Source organism: Haliotis rubra, unplaced genomic scaffold (genome assembly GCF_003918875.1).
Source record: "Haliotis rubra isolate DU_JTF1 unplaced genomic scaffold, ASM391887v1 Scf525, whole genome shotgun sequence".
Taxonomy (NCBI): domain Eukaryota; kingdom Metazoa; phylum Mollusca; class Gastropoda; order Lepetellida; family Haliotidae; genus Haliotis; species Haliotis rubra.
In genome coordinates this window covers 165,243-187,693 of record NW_025767219.1, presented here as the reverse complement: position 1 = coordinate 187,693, position 22,451 = coordinate 165,243, and the positions used below count along the sequence as shown (strand labels likewise).

Here is a 22,451-nt window from a genome sequence, read left to right as displayed (position 1 = left end):
GCCTGATCACCCGAACCCGTTAGTCGCCTCTTCGGACAAGCATGGGTTACTGAGGACCAATTCTAACCTGGATCTTCACGGGCTGATTGCAGAGTAAGAAAAGTGTAAGTGAAAGTTTGTAAAATGATTGCAAATACCACCCAACACTTCCAGACACTTGCAACAAAACATGTTGAGAACATGAGCTCTGGGAAGCAATGTAACTGTGTGAACCTGGAGGTTTTTGCATTGAACAGAGGTTTGTTGAGGAGAGGAATTTGACCCAGTTTATATGAGGTTTGTATTTCAAGAAATGAGGTCTCAAATAACAAATGTCACATGACGAATTTGAAACTTTCCAGTGAAGCGGAAGCATGTGTAGAGTTTTCCATAGAAGACAGTCTTGTTGTATGTGAAAAGTATCAAGTATCAGTTGTATACAATATTAAGTATCAAATGTACATCAGGTATCAAGAATTTTGTGCAAGGGAATTCTGTGTTAAGGTTTCACAGATCACAAGTATTTCAATACACTGAGTTCATAAAAGTTAATTAGTGTAAATTATTAAATTAGTGTAGCAGGGCGTGGAGTCATCTCATAGATGACATCCTAATCTTGTCAGCTTGCTGTGGACGAGGCGTCAGAGTTCGGATTAGAAAGTTCTGGTTCGAATCCCTGGACTGCATTCAGGGGAAGTTAAACTACTTTAGTGGCTAAGAATATTGATGGTGCATGGCCATTTTCGGTTGCCTGACTCCTGAGAGTTTCCAGGGCTTCTGACTTGCCCCACGGCTTAAATGTGGCATTTTGACTCCAAAGATTCGGTTCAAATATGCCTTTGTTTGCCCATATTAAATGGGTACCCGGTAGGAAAAGGTGACAATGTAACTGCCAACCAGAGCTTCATACAGGAGCTGGGTATGGCTGAGAGTTTGATCTGTATGCACAGTGATCGGAAGTACAGGGTACTAAGTACGCTGCTCACAACGTTGTTTCATACCGTCACCTTCACCTTGTGGGAATAACCTATCAGGCGTTAGGCGACACGTATGAGCATGGACCAGAGCCTAGCTTTTCGAAGCTCTCTAAGCGCTAAGGTAGTCGTAGGTTAATGATAATGTGTGGCACTTACGACTATCTTAGCACTAAGAGAGCTTCGAAAATCTAGGCCAAGGAGCTGACAAGCCTGGAATAATTACCAAGGCTGATCTTTGATTTGAACCCATGCTCATCGATTTCCATCACGCCTAATTCTCATCACGGCCAACGCTGCTGATATTTTAAATGCTAATTAGTTAATGCCTCCGTAATAAAGAAGTTGTTGATCTATAGATTGTTATCCTTCCTGATACTCGTACCAATGTGATATACGGTTCTAAAAAATCAGGAACTGTAAGTGTATACTTCAAACTAAATTTGAAAGCAATTGAACTGTTACATTTGCAATGCAATGAATATTAACCAAGCATGCCATATTGGCAAGTTGAAGTTTTCTTCCGATTTCAAAGGGTGTTGCTAACGACGTTTCTACTTTTGAGGAACTGAATAATTAGTTATTTTGGGGGTTTACTTTAAAATATCAGAATCTACTAGCATGTAAATCAGATGGCGAGTGACAACTACGTTCACCTACCCAGGAAAGAATGTCAATCCTTTTGCTGTGTTTTTCTGCAGAATGAAGTTTTTCACATAAGTCACACCACGGCCTAGGAAAAGCAACATAATATTTTTGCTTCTCTTTCAAAATTTTTAAATATTCAGCTTCGTCTGTCAGTAAATAACTCAGGTATGCTCCGAGCTTTTTAACAGAGCGAAAATCGGCTGTATTGATGAGGAATCCATCACCAAACAAACTTGAGTAATTGGCTCCACCTCGTACAACGGGAACCACATCATATTTAAATGTTTTGAAGAATTTTTCTGTCACGTAATCAACGCACAGGGAATTCTCGAACGCAAGAAAGAAGTGATACTGCTCCAGTTTTTGGTAACAGTTGCTGCCACACTTGTACGGACCGCACCGACCGTAAATATCCACTTGAATGTGTTTCTTTAATTCGCGAACATATCTCTCCCTCTTGCTTTGGGACACACACCGACTGACAAACCATGCAACAGCCTTAGTCTTCTTTTTTAGAATATTTTCAAAATATTTCTTGCTGAGTTTCGTCCTATTTCGGCGCAGTTCTCCATACGGCCTCCACACATCCGAGTCCCGTCGGTAGGTAATTGTCCAATTAAATGCATGTTGCCATTTGGTGGAGATATTCATATAGACTGGCGGTTCCAGGCTGAAGAACACAAACATTTGCTCCTGTCGTCGAGGTGGTGGTGAGCTGTCGCTGATGTTTATGCCGTTGACAAGGACGGCGTCAGCAGTAGGAATGTCATGATGGTTGTAAGACATTGTGCACTGGCTGACGTCACATCCGGAGAATAGGGAATTAGATGAAAAACGAGTGAACCAATTGGGGGTGTTAAACCACACTATTGACTTAAAATTTTGGTTTTTCGTCTGTGTGTAGTGAGGTTCTTGCACCTTGGTAGTGCTCACGTTGATGATACTGTCGTTGATGTGAGGGAAAGTCAACCGTCTTTTTTGAGTATGTTTTAAAACATCCTTGTCGTCGAAACTTGAATGACGTCGCCGGGAGTGCTTCTCAAATCTGGAATATTCAGAACTATTTTATAAGTTTATGTTCAATAATTCGGTCGGACGGCATAGAAATTAAAATTTATTTAATGAATTCCTTTTAAGGATTTAGCAGGAACAGCCACACATCCTTCTAAACATTTAAACAAACAAATTGATTTATACGCCGTTCCTGGCAACAATCTGTCACTATTATGACGGGAAGACGTTGTGAACGTTGTTAAGGAAAACGTAAACCACACTATGTTATCTCACCCTACACACCCTTTTACAGGTTTCAGGTTTCCGGTTTACCGAGGTTGTCGTACAAGCGAGTGAGGTTGTTCAACGTTGATTTATACCTGTATTCTATAACGGCATCTGGGACGGAATGGTAGCCTAGTGGTTAAAGCGTTCGCTCGGCACGCCGAAGACCCGGGATCGTTTCCCCACATGGGTACAATGTGTGAAGCCAATTCTGGTGCCCCCGGCCGTGATATTGCTGGAATATTGCTAAAAGCGGCGTACAACTAACTCACTCACTGTAACGTCATCTCAGCTTAAATGTGGGAGGACTGGAGGTGACGCAAGTCTCAAACGTTTATCGCGAGTATGGACACATGTCGGTCATCTGCTTATCAAACTACGGAGAAGACGATGTCCCGGCAGTTCGAATTAACAGTCACTGCCCTATTCGGACTCGATTCTAGTGCATTGTATCGACTTATTGTACGAAGCATACCCATGATCATCCTCGATAATCTCCAGGGTATACGTTACGATCACTCTCCACTATACCCTGGATGCATCCACGGCTTAGGGCGATGATTTTATTACCCCCCTTAGCTGGCTTTTTATCCAATCAGGTGTCTACGCTGGGAAGTTGAGCGAACCAATCAAAACTCACTTTCGCTTCTTAAATTATCTAACCGTTTAAACTTAGCAACACAGTTGATGCAGAGGTACTCTGAAAGAGGTAGAAGGAGTTCTTTCATATATTGTTTTAAAGTTTCAGATCTGTCAATTTGTCAGTATGATTTCCCCGAAAGTCTGAGTGGCGCTGCGAACAAACCTTTGCGACTGCGACCGCTATCTTTGTTGACACTGGCAAGCTCGGATGTAACGGCGGCTTAGCGGATTGGCTACTGTGAGAATGCGGAGCCAGCAAAGGGAGGTAATATAATTATCGGGCCAAGCCGTGGATGCATCCAGTGTATAGTGGAGAGTGATCGTAACGTATACCCTGGAGATTATCGAGGATCAGTTCAATACCTTATTATCCTTTTCTATTTTGTCTCCCAGGTATCCCAAGTCAATTTTACACCATAAGTTTACATAGCATAAAGGCTGTCACGAAGTAACTGATTAGTGCAAAGCATATATTTTATCATTTTGTCTATTTCATTTATTTTTCTCCCAAACGCTCTTTTACTAGTTAAAAGTTAAAAATGAGAAACACATAAACATAGCCTCCTGATTATCTAAACTAGTTTTGTTGCCTTTCATTTCAAGCTGCCTGGACTTTTTACGTTATATATTTTTTTCTGGAAGCATGTTTAAAAGTTAAGTAAATATTTTGAGAATAGTCTAATTCTCTCATACATAAATAAGAGAAAAATAAAATTAGTAACAACATACAAAAAGTAAGCAAAGTAGCTTTTTTTTAAAAAAACCATGAAAACGTTGTATAAGCATTTGATAAGTGTACCGTTAGGTGTAACAACGATGATTTTATTAGAAGGGTTCGACTTCTTCCAATAGGTGAAAGATAATTACCTGGAAATCTCCCTCATTGACAGCACGAATGTACAAATTGCGAACGTCACCGTCAACACGACGTGCACTGAACGCACCGTCCGTGTCGGAAACAACATCTTCTGCAAAACAAAAAAAGGTGTGAAAGCATATATGTTGAGGCCTTTTAACAAAGGCTGTGAGGGCAGACAGGTGTGTTGACCCGAATGAAACAGACCACAGACTACTTATACACGAGAACATATGTTGCTGACTTTGTTGTATTAGGTAATGGTAACTTTGATTGACTGTCTGGCTGCTCGGTCAGTCGATGGATGGATGGATGGATGGATGGATGGAGGGAGGGATGGAGGGATGGATGGATTAATGGATTGAAGTCGTATGCAGCAGTATGCCATATAAGGCAACGGTCTTTAAATAATCCACTAAGAACAAGGAACCGGATAAACCAGTGTCTGATATCATGAGCATCTACACAACTGGGATACAATGAGATGCATAAGTAAAGTCAGCGCATCTTACCACTGTACTCCGTTAGTCACAGGTATGAGTTGCACAAGGTTAATTCAAACCCTGGGCAACTTTTACTGAAAATTGGATGCAAGGAAGACCCATTACGTCCGTAACATATCCGGAAATGTATATTTGCCGTTACTGTAATACAAAACGATATCGGCAATTTTCCGTTGTACTCGATTTCGCTGTTCTCAAACACCTGTTTGCTATGATTTCGACGCCATAAATAGCTGGCATCAAGCCCAACCACTAGTCATTAAAATTCAAAACACACTTCTGGATATATAATTCGCATATTAAAAATTAATTTACATGAACCCAGTAAGTCAACTGGAAGTAATTTACTGATGCAGATTTACCTGCCTTAGGGGTGATTGAGTGATTCAGTAATTGGAAAAAACGTCATCGGGTGCTTTTGTGACTTAGTAAGGGCTGACGTCCGTTTGGAAACAGCAGTAAACTACGTTTATGACGAACACGTACATAACGAACTGGTTCTTTTGGTCCCGACCTCTTTCTGTATTTTTTCTCTTTTTAGTTGAAATGCGTAGAACGAATTACAAAAATTGATCATCTCTTTAAGTTCGTTATAACGGTAGTTTTACTGTAATATATGCGCCTGACCAGTAAGATACTTGTCGCTACTGTGAATCTCTAGATTGTTTTGTCCAGGCACGTCTATGTACAGACCGCCTCCATTTAGCTGGAATATGTCTGAGTGTGGCGTTAAACAACAACGACAAAAAACATGTAATATCGGAATATCTTATTATGCGAGGACATTCGTCACCACCAGTGTGCGAAGTAGCCACTGGCCTGTTAACCCGTGGCTTGTAAAAATCCAGTCGGGTCAGTAAATCTCCAGTCACTGACCCAAGTGGATGGTGAATTTTCCTGGAGTCAATTTGTAATTATACCACTCTCACCGACTTAGTAAGTTATAATATGCAAGATTATGACCTGATAAATATGTTCATCATATTTGCAGCTTAATGATGAAACCCGTGTCATGCCGACAATATCTTATTCGAATCTATTTTTGTAATCTTTTGTTTAGTTTCTACATTCAAATTTCGGGCAAGTGAATTATTTTGCGGGCTAGTAACTTTTAGGAATATCTAGCCCGACTCCCCTTTGAGTAACCCGTTAGAAGAGTCGCCCCCTTGTCGAAGAATGTCATCATTCGTCAATACTCGCCCCTTTCCGTAACCCTCAAAAAGGCAATGTGGCTTGTACCGAAACCATACGAAGTTGGCTACGAATGGTGAGAGGAAAGCCGGAAGTGATTCTGGAAAGAACATCTACAGAAATAATAAGGCTTTTGTGTAATCAGTTACACATCATTTTGCGTCAGTTCCGAATTAGTAGAGTTACATTTATTTTCTCCATTTTATGTTCTTATACACACGTTTCTGTTTTCTGTCGTTTAGAACAAAGACAACATAAATCGGACACATTAGTAAAAACGTATACATTTATGTATGTTCGATCTCACCTTGATATGGCAAAACATTATGAAGGGCTTCCTAATTAACAGGTAACCTTGTGAGACCTCGCCAGTGAACGTGAACACATCTTATTTTTGAAGGTGACAGGTCCACGTGCTTATTCAGCTATGAAAATCAAAGTACGAAGTCAAGGCACGTCTAGATAGTATAACGTGCTCACGGGAACGTTGACACCTCACAATATATCCAAACCAGTAGTGTTGTGGCACGCACATAACGAATTGTTCTGAAACATTTTCTCATAAGGAAGTAGTGTTTCATCATTTAAATTCCGTCTTTGTTTGGATCCCTTTGTGGAGCATGGCGTTACAGAAACACACAAGCAAACTCTAACTTTCGTAGTTCGATATATAAAAACATCGATTTCTGGGTCTACTTGGTGTTTATTTTTATTAAAACGATTCTCTTTACGTCAGTCTGCTATGATCGAATCTTTCCCAGACATTCCAGAGTAACATTATCAAGCAGCGTTACATACACATCACTGCATGGAATTCAGTGGCCTCTCAGCACATTTCCCTGCATCAGACAAGCATCTTAGTACACGAGAGAGCAACAAACAAACCTCCCAGTACAAGTTACAGCAACAGATAAGTCTGCTTATACATGTTAGCACATCAAACAGGCTCCCTTAGTACATGGTGCTGCACACACGCTTATCAGAACACACTGTTGCCATATCTAGGCGTTCTGGTACATGATCACACAATGCCATTTAGAAAGTGCTCAGAGGTAACATGTGTCATATTTGGGATTACACTTTCTTAGTAAAGGACATATTTTAGTACTTTTGTTGGGTTGAGTCCCATGCGGAGTCAGGACCTTAGAGTCAGGCACCTAATCGCCAGCACACAAAGTCAGCCGTCTAACCCGCTCAGCCATCGCGACTTCCTGGTACATGTTGGCGCATCAGACAAGGATCTTATTACATGTTGGCGCATCAAACAAGGATCTTATTACATGTTGGCGCGTCAGAGAGGCTTCTTAGTACATGCAGGCGCATCAGACAAGGATCTTATTACATGTTGGCGCAACAAACATGGATGTTTTAGTACATGTTGGCGAATCAGACAAGGATCGTATTACATGATGGCGCATCAAACATGGATGTTTTAGTACATGTTGGCGAATCAGACAAGGATCGTATTACATGATGGCGCATCAGACAAGGATCTTAGTACATGTTGGCGCATCAAACAAGGATCTTAGTACATGTTGGCGCATCAAACAAGGATCTTAGTACATGTTGGCGAATCAAACAAGGATCTTTTAGTACATGTTGGCGAATGAGACAAGGATCTTAGTACATGTTGGCGCATCAAACAAGGATCTTAGTACATGTTGGCGCATCAAACAAGGATCTTAGTACATGTTGGCGAATCAAACAAGGATCGTATTACATGCAGGCGCATCAGACAAGGGTCATAGTACATGCAGGCGCATCAGACAAGGGTCATAGTACATGTTGGCGCATCAAACATGGATGTTTTAGTACATGTTGGCGAATCAGACAAGGATCGTATTACATGATGGTGCATCAGACAAGGATCTTAGTACATGTTGGCGCATCAAACAAGGATCTTAGTACATGTTGGCGAATCAAACAAGGATCTTAGTACATGTTGGCGAATCAGACAGGTATCTTAGTACATTTTGGCGCATCAAACAAGGATCTTAGTACATGTTGGCGAATCAGAGAAGGATCTTAGTACATGTTGGCGAATCAAACAAGGATCTTTTAGTACATGTTGGCGAATGAGACAAGGATCTTATTACATGTTGGCGCATCAGACAAGGATCTTAGTACATGTTGGCGAATCAAACAAGGATCTTAGTACATGTTGGCGCATCAGACAGGTATCTTAGTACATGTTGGCGCATCAGACAAGGATCTTAGTACATGTTGGCGCATCAGACAAGGATCTTTTAGTACATGTTTGCGCATCAGACAGGTATCTTAGTACATGTTGGCGCATCAGACAAGGATCTTAGTACATGTTGGCGCATCAAACAAGGATCTTTTAGTACATGTTGGCGCATCAGACAAGGATCTTATTACATGTTGGCGCATCAGACAAGGATCTTAGTACATGTTGGCGCATCAAACAAGGATCTTTTAGTACATGTTGGCGAATGAGACAAGGATCTTATTACATGTTGGCGCATCAGACAAGGATCTGAGTACATGTTGGAGCATCAAACAAGGATCTGAGTACATGTTGTCGCATCAAACAAGGATCTTTTAGTACATGTTTGCGCATCAGACAAACCTTTTAGTACATCATTTTGCAGGAGAACACTGTCTTTGTGCATGTGGGTGTAAGCATGTTGGCGCTGCAGACAAGCCCATTTGTACATGTTGGCGCTGCAGACAAACCCATTTGTACATGTTGGCCAGCAGACTCGCCTGTTAGACAAACCTGACAGAACAAAATGATCCAACATAAACGATTCCTTGTGAATGTTGTTGCCACAGTAAAGCCTTTGTTCATGTGAGTGTATCGGATAAGCCTACTGATACATTCTGCTGCAGCACACACGCATCTGAGCCTATACTTGTGTGGACTATTAGTACAGACAAACCTACACATTGGGGCGGAAAGGGGATGTCATTCCATAGTCATATGACATTGACACTTCATACATTCTTGCACCAAAACGTTCGAGCAAAAGGTAATGTACCTATTAGCTTACTGACCCCATTTACTGTTTCTCACCATTGAACACTATTACGGTAAACATTCATTTACCAAACATATGTTCTGAATTTGGAGCCAACGATAATGCCTGTAATTTCTCACGAGGCATATTTTTCATTTTCGTTTCGCCTCAGTTTATCAGATATGTATTGTGGCGTATGTATTTAGCATGTTTGCGTTTGATTTGTACCCTAAACATGGCATAAAACGGCGAGTGGGTGTTATTTTACGTCGCGCCATAGCAACAGGACAGCTGGCCAATCACAATTATGTTACAAGTGTTACTACATAACTGACTGGAAACAAATTGTTTAACAAATGAGCAAAGATTGGGTCATGAAGTCATACAATCAAATATGGTTTGCGAGTTTGACAGATGATAATGATGATGATGATGATGATGATGATGATGATGATGATGATGATGATGGTGAGAGAAACAGCCGGTCACGTGATAAGCAAAATAGTGTTTGGCAGTGCGTGTAAGCCAATGACAGCTAAACACCGTTGTTTCGAAGTTGAAGGGAATCTAGACATTTCGAGTTATCCGAGGTTCGACTCTACCACAGAATGTTGACGGAACAATTAATACGCAAGGAACACGCTTTTACTTCGTGACAACTGCAAGTTCGGCATATCAAAGTTCGACACAATGGTTTTCGACAGGGTATGCATTTGTCACCGCACTGAGAATAGACCATGAAGTAAGAATTGGGGTAGGACATAATAAGATAGGAACCAATGTACCAATGTATATTTCTAGATCCTAACGGGTAATGGGCTATCAGTAAGTTTACACCGGCGTTACACTACTGCGTCCTAACCGACCATGAAATACGATCCGGGGCTGGACATAGTATGCTGGGGTCCAATGTACCTGCTAGTATGTTAGCTCTTATCGGGCAACGGGCTATCAGTACGTTTACACCGGCATTACACCACTGCGTCCTGACCGACCATGAAATACGATCCGGGGTTGGACATAGTAAGCTTGGAACCAGTGTACCAATATATATTTCCAGAACCCTTCGGGCAGAGGGCTATCAGTACGTTTACACCGGCAGTACATCACTGCATCCAAATTGACCATGAAATAAGAACCGGGTTAGGACATAGTAAGCCAGGAACCTGTATACCAAAATATATTACTAGTTCCTATAGGGTAACGGGCTATCAGTGCGTTTACACCGGCAGTACACCACTGCGTCCTAACTGACCATAAATAAGATCCGGGTTAGGACATAGTAAGCAAGGAACCATTGTACCAGTGTGCTAGCTCCAATCGGGCAACGGGATATCAGTATGTTTACACCGGCAGTACAACGACTTCAAATGTTCCGCCGTCATCTCAACCGAGACAGTCTACAGGTCCAAAGTCTAATGTCTGGATGTTTTGTTACCGGCAGGGCGTCTCACAGTCCCTGAACCACATTATTTTCCTTACAGCCTTACTCTGCAATGCTAAAGCCGTGGATAAGGAAAGTCTAGATTTCATCAGACTGAGTCTCCCATCTTTTTTCATAAATATGTTTTATTCATGAAATAAAAATAACATGACTATGGATTGGCACAACAAGGCGAAAGCTTATATACTGTATGTACGTGCCGCTGCTTTCAGTGCAACATAATACAATCAAAATGTACTTCAAACAAATGGTCTAGAAGCCAGACCCCCAAAATGGTGAAAATGTGGTGCAGTTCTGGCGACCAAACGGGATGTGTTTTTTCACAATCAGGAATGATTTAGCTTTGATTTAAAGCCGGTTGTCATCAACTACCGTGCGTGACTACCGTGCAGGGGTCCTTTTGAGGTGCAATATGTCATGTCAGTTATGGCAATATTTTAACCGACAACTGGATGGTTTAATTTAATAACTCTGGTTTGGTTTGACCGATTTTCATCAAAATAGTAGTTTTGGAATGCACTGATCATGATGTAAAATTGTGGACAATAATATTACATGTATGTTCATCGCAAAAATATTTTGGTAAGGTCAAAGGTCAGTTTTAATAGAAAGGGCATGTGATGAGAAAATATGAGTTGAACTTTACAAATCAAAGGTAATTGTTTCCAAAATTATGTTTTTCTAATTCAGCTATATCATTTGAAGATCATATATACCATTGGTTTGCACTGTATGCATGAAAAAACCATTACAAGGAAAAAAAAGTTGGTACTTTGTATTGAGATCAGCAAAATATTATATAATGTCTGTTCAACAGTAACAGCTCCATGCTTTACATAGTCAACGATACCATGTATGTCGATGATACTGTTGGACTATGTCCATGCTTTACATTGACACGTTAGCCAATGACAACAATGTCAAGATCACGGGAACATGTTTCAAGTCCACATACACATGCTGAAGTACACAACAGGTTCAACCTCTTTGACACCTTCCTGTACATTGACTTTTACATGCACAGTTATGAAGTTGAAGAAGGTCCACGGAAACCATTTAGTCTTAACTTATTTGCAACTTCATCAATTTTACAAATTTAAGGTAATTTTACCAAAATTATGTTTTTATAATTCAGCTATATCATTTGAAGTTCATACATATCTTTGGTTGGCACTACATGCATGAAACACAACAATTCAACTGATGTCAGAAGGAGATATGTTTTGATAAGTGTCAATATTGTTTATATATGTGTCACTTCACGCTCCAGCTGCAATGACATGCTGTGAAACTAGGCTGCTTCTTAGTAGCCGAGAAACGTTGTGTATTTATGATAATGAATATTTGCTTGATATTTTATGGAATATGGAAAGGTTAATCCAAGTACATTGTATGTACGATTGCTTGTGCGATCTCTTAATCAGGATGATTATTTTCTTCAGGAGAGAGTAACAACATATTGCATAGCCTAACCAACTATCAAACCTCAATGTGAATAACACAATGTGAACCCAGATTTTCTGTGACCATTTTGTTTTAGTACTGGTAACATGAGCATATACAATGTGTTCAAATACATACCCTTGATATCCGGAATGATGCACAAGGTTTTAAGCCATGCAAACATTTGAAAACTTGCAAATTTACAAATGTTTTCCCACCTAAGGAAATATTCATATTTCGAACCCAAGTAAACTTAGAAAAGAGTCGGAAATTACATCACCTATATTACAATCAAAAGGAATGTATTGGGAATACTGTGTATTTCAGAGGTATATGACGGGTGTGTATATTTGGTGATCAGTGTGTCATATCTTTTGTCGGTGTAAAATAAATAAAGAAACCCAAAGTCGTAATATTTCACATTGTAAACAGAAACAATGGAACACCATAAAGTCAATTGTAAACCTTCCATTAGGATGTCATATTATTATCCATCAGCTTTAAGGGTTTCACAGCATGTCAGCGCAATACTGACACTTATCAAAACATATCTCCTTCTGACATCAGCTGAATTGTTGTTTCTTCTAGAATGTCAATAAACGAAACTTTGTATGATAGTTCAACAGTATCTTCGACATATTTAGTATTGTTGATACTTTGTAAAGCATGGAGCTAAAATTATCTTATGTTTTGCTGATCTCAATACAAAGTACCAACCTTTATTTCCTTGTAATGGTTTTTCACGCATACAGTGCCAACCAAAGGTATATATGATCTTCAAATGATATAGCTGAATCAGAAACACATAATTTTGGAAAAATTACCTTTAATTTGTAAAGTTCGACTCACATTTTCTCATCACATGCCCTTTCTGTTAAAACTGACCTTTGACCTTACCAAAATATTTTTGCGATGAACATACATGTAATATTATTGTCCACAATTTTACATCATGGTCTGAGCATTCCAAAACTACTATTTTGATGAAAATCGGTCAAATCAAACCAGAGTTATTAAATTAAACCATCCAGTTATCGGTTAAAATATTGCCATAACTGACATGACATGTTGCACCTTAAAAGGGCCCCTGCACGGTAGTCACGCACGGTAGCTGATGACAACCGGCTTTAAATCAAAGCCAAATCATTCCTGATGGTGAAAAATCACATTCCATTCGGTCGCCAGAACTGCACCACATTTTCACCATTTTGGGGGTCTGGCTTCTAGACCAAAGTACAGAAGCAAATATTTCCACAAAGGTAAAACTTGGATAATAATAGGAAAATATCTACAAAATTACATTTAATGGTAATTGCATACATAAGAGTTTAGAATAATTTGAATCTATTTGAAGAAAGAACTGAATTCAAGTCAAAACCATTAGTTCAGAAATATCTATCTGTTCTTATTGAGTCATAACATGGGCAACAAAAGAAGTACTGGAGAGATAACCCACATGCACAATTCGGATTATTTGAAATATGTCCAGCAAAACAATGAGCATTCAAGTCACTACAACCCAACCTGAGGCGAGCATGGATTATTTGACAAAATCTAGATCCAAAGTCTCCCGCTCCGTTTCAATTTAAATGGGTTTATTTCTTACCATGAAAATTATATACATTCAGAGTCTAAGCGTTAGTCTGCACTAACCTATCTTTTTAACACTGATTTGTAAAATTATTTCGGATCAGTTCCTTTAGCAACGCCATCACTTTTGAATCTGTACATATTTCACTTTTCACATTTTTACCATACTATAAATATTCGCGGTGAAAATATCCTTTATCGGGTTCACTGTTAGCTCGATCCATGTGTTTATGACCTGGAAAGTGAATTTTTTTTCTCACATGTGCACATTTTCTGTTAAAAACGTGTTTCCTTTACATTTAATTTTCTACTAATATGGTATCTCAGATTTCCTCCGAGATAAGCTAAAATATGTCTGTCCCTTTCAAGTTAGCAGGGGCGAGGGGTTGATAATATCTCACAAGCTTGAAGGGTAATCTTTTTACTGAGATTTGGATTTGGTAGAGATATTTCGTCTCATTCATAAGAGTAATAAAGCAGTTTATACATAACTTCTGACCAGGATACTAAGTACGCCAGATGTTAATTATCTTGGAAATCAATATTTATGGGAATATTAAGATTTATTTGTTTTGAAATGCAAATAATACCTCCTAGGTAACCTGATGTAATGTTAGTAAGTTTCTTGACGAACACAACTTTTACACTTTTCAATCTGGTGTACTGACAATCAATGGGTTGACAAGGGATTCGAACTCATGACAAGCGAATCCTTATGTTGGACCTACGAGGAAAAAGGCTCATCCTATGTACTACCGGTCCTTAAATAGCACACACATCAACACTAAGTACACCATCACTCAGGAATGTCCCAGCAACATGACGGTCGACTGTAAATAATCGATTCTGGACCAGGCAAACCAGTGTTCCACGTTTCGAGCACTGTTCTAAGGTACTGGGGTTTGCATCAACCATGTAAGAAAGTCTGGTCTCTCGCTACTATCAAGAGATTCCTACAACAAGCATGAGTTGCTGAACTTCTAATCCAGATGTTCATGGGTCCGGTAGTTGTAGCTTAAGAACTCGGCAACAAGCTTACGTCCATAGAAATATGTCTAATATGGTCAAAACATGGTCAAAATACAGTTTGGACGGTTTGTTAGTTTGTTGTTTTACGCCGCACACAGCGATATGCTAACTAAATGTCGGCGGTATGTACATAATCGAGTCTGGACCAGACAACCCAATGATCAACAGCATGAGCATCGATCTACACAATTGGATGATACGATGACAGGTAACCAAGCGAGCCTGACCACCCGATCCCGTTAGTCGCCTCTTACGACAAGCATGGGTTACTGAAGACCAATTCTATCTTGGATCTTCACAGTTACGTTAGTCTGTCGTACAGACCCTGAAGCAAATATATCCAAGAAAGCCCACGCAAGTCTAGAAAATGAAGAAAGTCCTGGGCTCCTGTTTATTGTATTTACAATTTTAATTTAAAAACTTTTATTTCCTGTAAAATATGTTCATGGCAGAGACTAACTGTTAGTCTACATGTACATTTAATTTTAGATGTGGAGGTAAAGTTCATTACGATGCGAGTTTTAAACAGCCCAGACTCACACACAGTAGCATCTGTTTGCTCATCTTCCTCTTACGACAAGCATGGGTTGCTGAAGACCAAGTCCAACCCGGATCTTCACGGGTCAAATACAGGGTGGATAACAATGAGCATGAAAAAACATTTGCCTAAAACAATAGTGACTCTATATAGTTTAATATTTTTGTTCTTTGATGCATGTCATCTCGTTAATGTCTACGTAATGTATATATTAGTAGCTTGTCGGTGTCAGGAAGTCAGGAGACGTGTTTTAACACAAGGATACATCACAAGCTTTAAGAATACATCACACGAATACTCACTCGCAGATGTACACTGTCAGGTATTCCGCGTTATCACAATCGTTCTCTCTGAGTAAACCTCGGTCCGTTTGGGTTTTCGCTCTAAAAGCAATGGATACAATCCTCGACCAACAGTTGAATCAATAAAAATACCACAGATGCATTCACATCCTGAAATAACATACATCGACCGGTATACCTTACATACACGCCTGCCTTCGTTAACAATGCACTTACTAACGCCCAGGTGAGGTTGGTTAATCCTGGATGCACTTACTAACGCCCAGGTGAGGTTGGTTAATCCTGGATGCACTTACTAACGCCCAGGTGAGGTTGGTTAATCCTGGAGTATTTCGTTCTCCACTGATGGGCTCAAGTTGGCCGAAGGTGTAAGGATGTAGTTTGATGCATTGTCAGTTGAAAAGATCGCATTATCCCAAAATTGAAATTATATGAAAATCAGATTAAACTCAAAGAAAACTGTAGGAAATGAAATATTTCATACTGTTTGATTACACACTGCAATTTAGAAAGTGGTCAGATGCACCATATGTTTTATTTGGGATTACACTTTCTTAGTAAAGTACAAACTCTAGTACTTTTGGGGGTTGAGTCTCATCCGGGATTCGAACCCACACCCTCAGAGTCAGCCACCAAATCGCCAGCACACAGTCAGCCGCCAAGCCCGCTCAGCCACCACGGCTTCCACAAAAATGGAAGTCGGACAACTGGTAGTGTACCCCTCTAATAAGTATAAATTGGCACGGCTCCCACAACCGAAAGCTATGATTACACAATGCCATTTAGAAAGAGGCCAAATGCAACACTACGAACGTGTAATCCCAAATATAATATACGTTGCATTTGACCACGTTCTAAATGGCATTGTGTATTATCAAAGCTTTCAGTTGTGGGAGCCGTGCCAATTTATACTTATTAGAGGGGTACATAAATTCCGCAGTCTAGACTACCAGTTCTTCGACCACCAGTTTGGTGGAAGTCGCGGTGGCTGAGCGGGTTACGTGGCTGACTTTGTGTGCTGGCGATTTGGTGCCTGATTCTGAGGGTGTGGGTTCGAATCCCTGATGGGACTCAACCCAAAAGAGTACTAGAATTTGTACTTTACTAATAAAGTGTAATCCCAAATATAACATGTTTCATACTCCGGAATACTTTTGCAAACATCATGCAAACACTGTCGTGGGTTACGCCGATGTTATCTAAAATTAGATGAATTAGGTCATAGTTGTTTACTGTGTTGAAAAGTTTACTATTGCATGTTGTTTGTTACTGATGCAAATTGTTGTTTTTAAAGTTGGTGCTATAACTTGTTCTCTTCGAAAATAATAACGTAACGAATAAATGTGTACTTTAGAAAACTCATTTAAACTAAGAAGAAAATGTATGTGTGTAGGCGTGGTCTCGTCGCTATGTGGCTGAAATAGAGCCGATGCTACGTAAAATCTTAACTCACTGATTCACTGATACCTATTCATGAATGCAACATGACAGTAGATTCCTACACCCAATAAGCCACTGGTTGTTCGTTTGTTTGTGTGGTTTTTTGTGTGTGTGTTTGTATGTATGTTTGTTTGTGTGTTTGTTTGTTTGTGTGTTTGTTTGTATGTTTGTTTGTGTGTTTGTTTGTGTGTTTGTTTGTTTGTTTGTGTGTGTGTGTTTGTATGTTTGTTTGTTTGTGTGTTTGTTTGTATGTTTGTTTGTTTGTTTGTATGTTTGTTTGTGTGTTTGTTTGTGTGTTTGTTTGTTTGTGTGTTTGTATGTTCGTTTGTATGTTTGTGTGTGTGTGTGTTTGTTTGTATGTTTGTTTGTTTGTGTGTTTGTTTGTTTGTTTGTTTGTTTGTGTGTTTGTTTAACGACGCACACAGCTATATGATGCCTCTCTGCAAATATCCCGTCTTGACCAGTCAGTTCAGTGATTGACATCATGAGCATATATCTACGCAATTTGGATACGAAGACACATGTCAACCAATCAAGCGATCCTGACCACCTGATCCCCTTAATCGCCTCTTCAGACAAACATGGTTGCTGAAGGCCAATTCTAACCCGGATCTTCCCATTAATTGATCGTTAGAGTAAGTGCACTCTTTACTCCACTGCATGATACACGGTGTATTGTCTTACTAGAGAAGACAACTCATTGTTCTTCCAAGAAAAGTGACATCATGTGTCTTTGCATTGTTATTGTGTTACACTTTCGAATATCAAATATCTCTTTATGCCGTCATATCCAGCGCCGTTGTCCGAACGTTGGTTTGCAGCAACAACACAACCCTTATCCGCAAGAAGGCTACTACATTCTAGAATCCGCATAAACCTCAATAGTCTTTATATAACAGAGAATGTATGTACGTTGATGTGTGTTTGAAATGGCAAACAATACCATGATACCCACGAACGTTTGTTCCCTTTTTAGGAATTTAATGAACCCACGGTCAAAAAACAGAACTGCCAATCTTGTCTGTCTCACAGTCCCCGAACCGCATTATTTTCTCCTTTGGGACAGCCCTTTCTGCCATGCTAAAACCATAAATGAAGCACGTCTAGATTTCCTCAGGTCAGATCTCACTGACGCTCCATTTCACTTTAAGAATAATTGCTATCAAAATTCCATATATAGTATGACCAGAGATTATTGAGAATATTAGGAATATGTTTAATTGGATTTCTAGTATAAACAACCTTGACCAGCTATCAAGTGCTTGGTTTCATTCAAGAGAGACAACTCCGTTAATCCGTTTCATTAGTTTGTGAAGAGTTATCCCCATCCCCCTTTGTTTACTTGCTAGCAGACGACATTTTCAGTGATCCTCAGTATGGATGGTTTAGAGAAGAGGAAGTTGATTTTAGAGTATTATAACAAGGACATCAGATCAGTTAAAGTGATTTCAAGTAGATAAGGCATCCCTTTATCCACTGTTTATCGTGTTTTGAAAAATATTGCAAATGGATATGGCATTGAGCACCAGGGAGGCGCAGGTAGGCCCAGAAAATTGACTGTCGGTGACAGGAGGCGGCCCCCATTTTCTTGTTTCTAAAAACAAACGAAGGAGTTTAGAAAACTTAAGGTTGGATGTGATTGATAGAGGAACTGTGGCTGTCTTTAAGGAGACAATTAGAACTGAGCTGCATGCAATGGGTTGGCAGAAAAGTCGAGGAATTCCATCACCGATCATGAAACCTAAACAAAAGGAGCGAAGGATGAACTGGTGCTTACAGCATAGAAATTGTAACTGGGACATTGTGATTTTCTCAGAGGAAAGTTCTGTGTGGCTGTTTCCTAATACACTGAAATTCTGGACCAAACAAACTAAAAAACCTTTGTATCAGCGCCTAAAGTACAGTCCGAAATTTAACGTGTGGGATGGCATATCTGTGTTAGGGGCAACGCCCCTCTGTGTATTTAAAGGGAATATGAACAGTGAGCGGTACACAGAGATTCTCGAGGGACATTTACTTCCATCTGCTCACGTGTTCTATGGACAGTTTTGGATTTTCCAGCAGGACATCGACCCAAAACATCGTTCAAAGCATTCACCGGCCTGGTTTCGGACCCAAAATATGACATTATTAGATTGGCCAAGCTATAGCCCTGACCTAAATCCAATAGAAAATGTTTGGGGACTTATGAAGGAAAGTGACAATAAGAAACATCTGACAAATATTGCTGAAATGAAAGAAGAGGTGGTCCGATATTGGGACAGCATGGACCACGACTTTCTAACTTCTTTGATTAGTAGTATGCCCCGCCGCATTGAAGCCTGCATTGCTGCCCATGGTGACTTGACAAAAATACTAACTGTTCACCTGTCTTTGAATCTGGAGTTATGTTCTGCTAATATTCACATTTAATACGTGAGTAATGAGTGAAAATTTAAAAACAATTTACAATATTAAATTCTCAATAATTTCTGGTTGTACTGTATACTAAGCGTTAGCTAGTCTACTGCCAGTCTGACATAAGTTTGAAAATACACAATGTCATAAATATACACCGTCAGCTCCACAGTGCAACAAGTATTGATAACGGAACGATGGAGATTCTACTGGGGTAAAAGGCAGTGGCATTGAAACTGATATAAATGGACCACGAAAAACCAGTGAGTGGGTGAGTATGGTTTTACGCCGTTTTTAGCAATATTCCAGTAATATCACGGCCGGGGACACAAGAAATGGGCTTCACATATTGTACCCATCATGTGGGGAATCGAACTCGGCTCTTCGGCGTGACGAGCAAACGCTTTAAACACTAAACTACCCAACTGCAAACCGCCCCGAAAAAACAGTGACATCAGGTGCCCACGAAGACGTAGTCGTGCCCTGCCCTACTATTAGAACACTGTCATCAACCACTTCGAAAGCAAGATCCATATATAATATTTTTCAAGTTTAACATTTACAGAAACGTGTATGTATGTATAAGTATGTTCGTATATGTATGTATGTATGTATGTATGTATGTATGTATGTATGTAGTATGTATGTATGTATGTATGTATGTATGTATGTATGTATGTATGTATGTATGTATGTATGTATGTATGTATGTATGTATGTATGTATGTATAAGTGTGTATGTATGTAGTATGTATGTATGTATGTATGTATGTATGTATGTATGTATGTATGTATGTATGTATGTATGTATGTATGTATGTATGTATGTGTGTGTGTGTGTATGTATGTATGTATGTATGTATATCTGTGTGTATGTGTGTGTGTGCGTGTATATGTATGTATGTATGAATGCATAGATACATGCTAGGATGGATTGATTGATACATGCATGCATGTATGCATGTATGGGTGGATGGATGGATGGTTTTTTTTATTAATAATTAAATATACAATTTTATACATATATGTGTATATGTACGGGTGCGTGTGTGTGCGTTTGCGTGTGTGTAATAATCAACATGTGTGTGTGTGTGCGTGTGCATAACGGACGGGGTACATGATGGTAACTGTAAGTTTCTTCACGTGTCAAGAGCCAAGTCATTCATGCAAAGTACAATCACAGAGACCCATTCATAAGAACAGAACAAAAACGTAAAACAAAGATAGTACCTTTAGGAAGGCCCCCATGGATGTCCACGCACATTCTATCATTATCAGTGTGTTATCAGCAACCCGTATGTCCTCCCAGTTACAACGAGGTTACCTCCGTCCCGTCATATAACAGCTGTGTAGATTATTATGATTGTTATACAACACCGATATGGTTCTCAGCCGGTGCGGAAAGCCATTACAGCCTTGGAATATATGAAGCAGAATGGTAAATCTTGATGAAAACCACATTTGATTAAAGCAGCTTAATTGGCAAAAAGCAATGGCTTAGAAGTACTTGCTTGTACTTTCCTATCGAAGTTGTCGTAGTTTCTCAAGGATCTTACCAGCAATCGCCTAGTAGGACACGCCATGATTTCTTGCAAGATGCTCTGTGATAATTTCTAGGTCAAACTGTTTTCCCAACACTCTTTACGGATATTAGCTGTGACTCCACGGCTCACACACACTGAAACAGATTCCGCTGCTTGTTAATCCTTCCACTGGCTACATGATAAATATAAATACGCATCAAGGCTTAATCTATTATGTAGGTTATTAGAAAACGTGGTGACATCTACATGTAAACATAACGAAAAAAATGCTTTTAAACAAATTGTTTGAACTTTAAGGAAGGGATGCATAGCATAACATAACTTGTCATTTTGCTAAGCATCCTCAATCTTCGTATTTATTTTGCAATAAAAATGGTGATGGATTGTTAATGAAAACTTACAATTTCTGTTATTGTAGTTAAAAGTTTCAAGACCATTTCTTGCATATCCTGGTATCTAACACGATATACATGCTAAACGTACGGTAAAAGGGATTAACTGATGTTTTAATGTTTTAATGTTCAACCATACATGACCCCAAACTCTTCATAACATATTTTAGAAAATATAATAATATCAAACTGACAATGACACACAATGCTATGTATAACTTTTGAGCATGATTAAAAACACTGTCCTAAGTAATTAATTAGATACATATGAGAGTTTAAACTCAGAAAGACAAGAAAATTGTACTTAGGTATGTATCAGCAAATCTACAGTGGGTTCACTGTGCCTTTCTGTCGCATTCACGTGACTTGTGTATCCTTTGATGCAACGCGGAGAGTCGCTCAAAATCGCAGTCGCTATTCTGACATAAACACAGACACTCGTTTGGCTTTACTGTTACAAACAATATGAATGGTGTGTGATGTAAATAACTGAGAATATGTACCTGTCAAAAAGTTCTTCATCGCGCCATATCATCCTTTGTTCCTGAGTTAAACATTAAACCAGTCAATCCAACTTGCTCCTCTGTTGGCTTCAGTGAACGTTGTGTTAAACACGACTTTGGTGTCGAATTTCCTATCACGTTTAACTGGTTCTCGACATTCTGTTTCTAATATATGTGGGTTTAAATATCTCACGCATGCTTAAAAAGGAAAAAAAAGAATGATGTCAGGCGATTTATGTCGTCATAAAAAAGACGTCAATTTTACGTATATGGGATTAGATTTTTTTAACCCCAATTTTGTGTCTGTGCTTGGAACACAGTTGAAATAAAACATGTCTGTCATTGAATCAGTGCCCACTCAAATTACATTTACAGCTTCTTGGTGAGTTCAAAACCCAGGCGCTGAAAGGTTTGAATTTACTAAATGTCAACCTGTATGGCAACCATTCATTGCTGGTACAACGGACTAATCGACATTGCTGCTAGAATCGATATATGTCTACATATAACTTGTGGTAATGCACAAATGAGATGATCGTGAACGTCACCTTGGCAATATTCCATAATTAACTAGTCAAAAGAATATAAGGATCAACCTATTCTTTCAAATCATTACAGCTAATCTGTCAGAATTCGTTGATCTTAACGTATTGTGATTAGTATATAAGAGTAATATGCAGGAAAGCCAGCCGTCAGGTCGAAGACGTTTACTAGTTTGGTTACACCAATAAAAAGCTGTTTTACACACGACAGTGATGGGTACAAATTTAGGATTCG

At 39.4% G+C, this 22,451-nt stretch overlaps 1 protein-coding gene across 2 annotated transcripts in view; it reads right to left on the bottom strand.

Annotated features, from left to right (window-relative positions):
* Positions 1 to 895: 895 nt before the first annotated feature.
* LOC124252813 (alpha-(1,3)-fucosyltransferase fut-1-like) overlaps positions 896 to 22,451 on the bottom strand; it is a 29,977-nt gene continuing 8,421 nt past the window's right edge. The window contains exons 1-4 of one of the 2 annotated variants that reach the window (XM_046686486.1): positions 21,675 to 21,797; positions 20,792 to 20,913; positions 4,389 to 4,489; positions 896 to 2,646 (exon numbers count right to left, since the gene is read on the bottom strand). In XM_046686486.1, coding sequence (XP_046542442.1) covers positions 1,560 to 2,646; positions 4,389 to 4,489; positions 20,792 to 20,818 — 1,215 coding nt within the window. In that variant the 5' untranslated portion in view covers positions 20,819 to 20,913; positions 21,675 to 21,797 and the 3' untranslated portion in view covers positions 896 to 1,559. Of the gene's footprint in view, positions 2,647 to 4,388; positions 4,490 to 20,791; positions 20,914 to 21,674; positions 21,798 to 22,451 lie in introns of those variants that run through there. The other variant, XM_046686487.1, reaches the window with a different exon arrangement.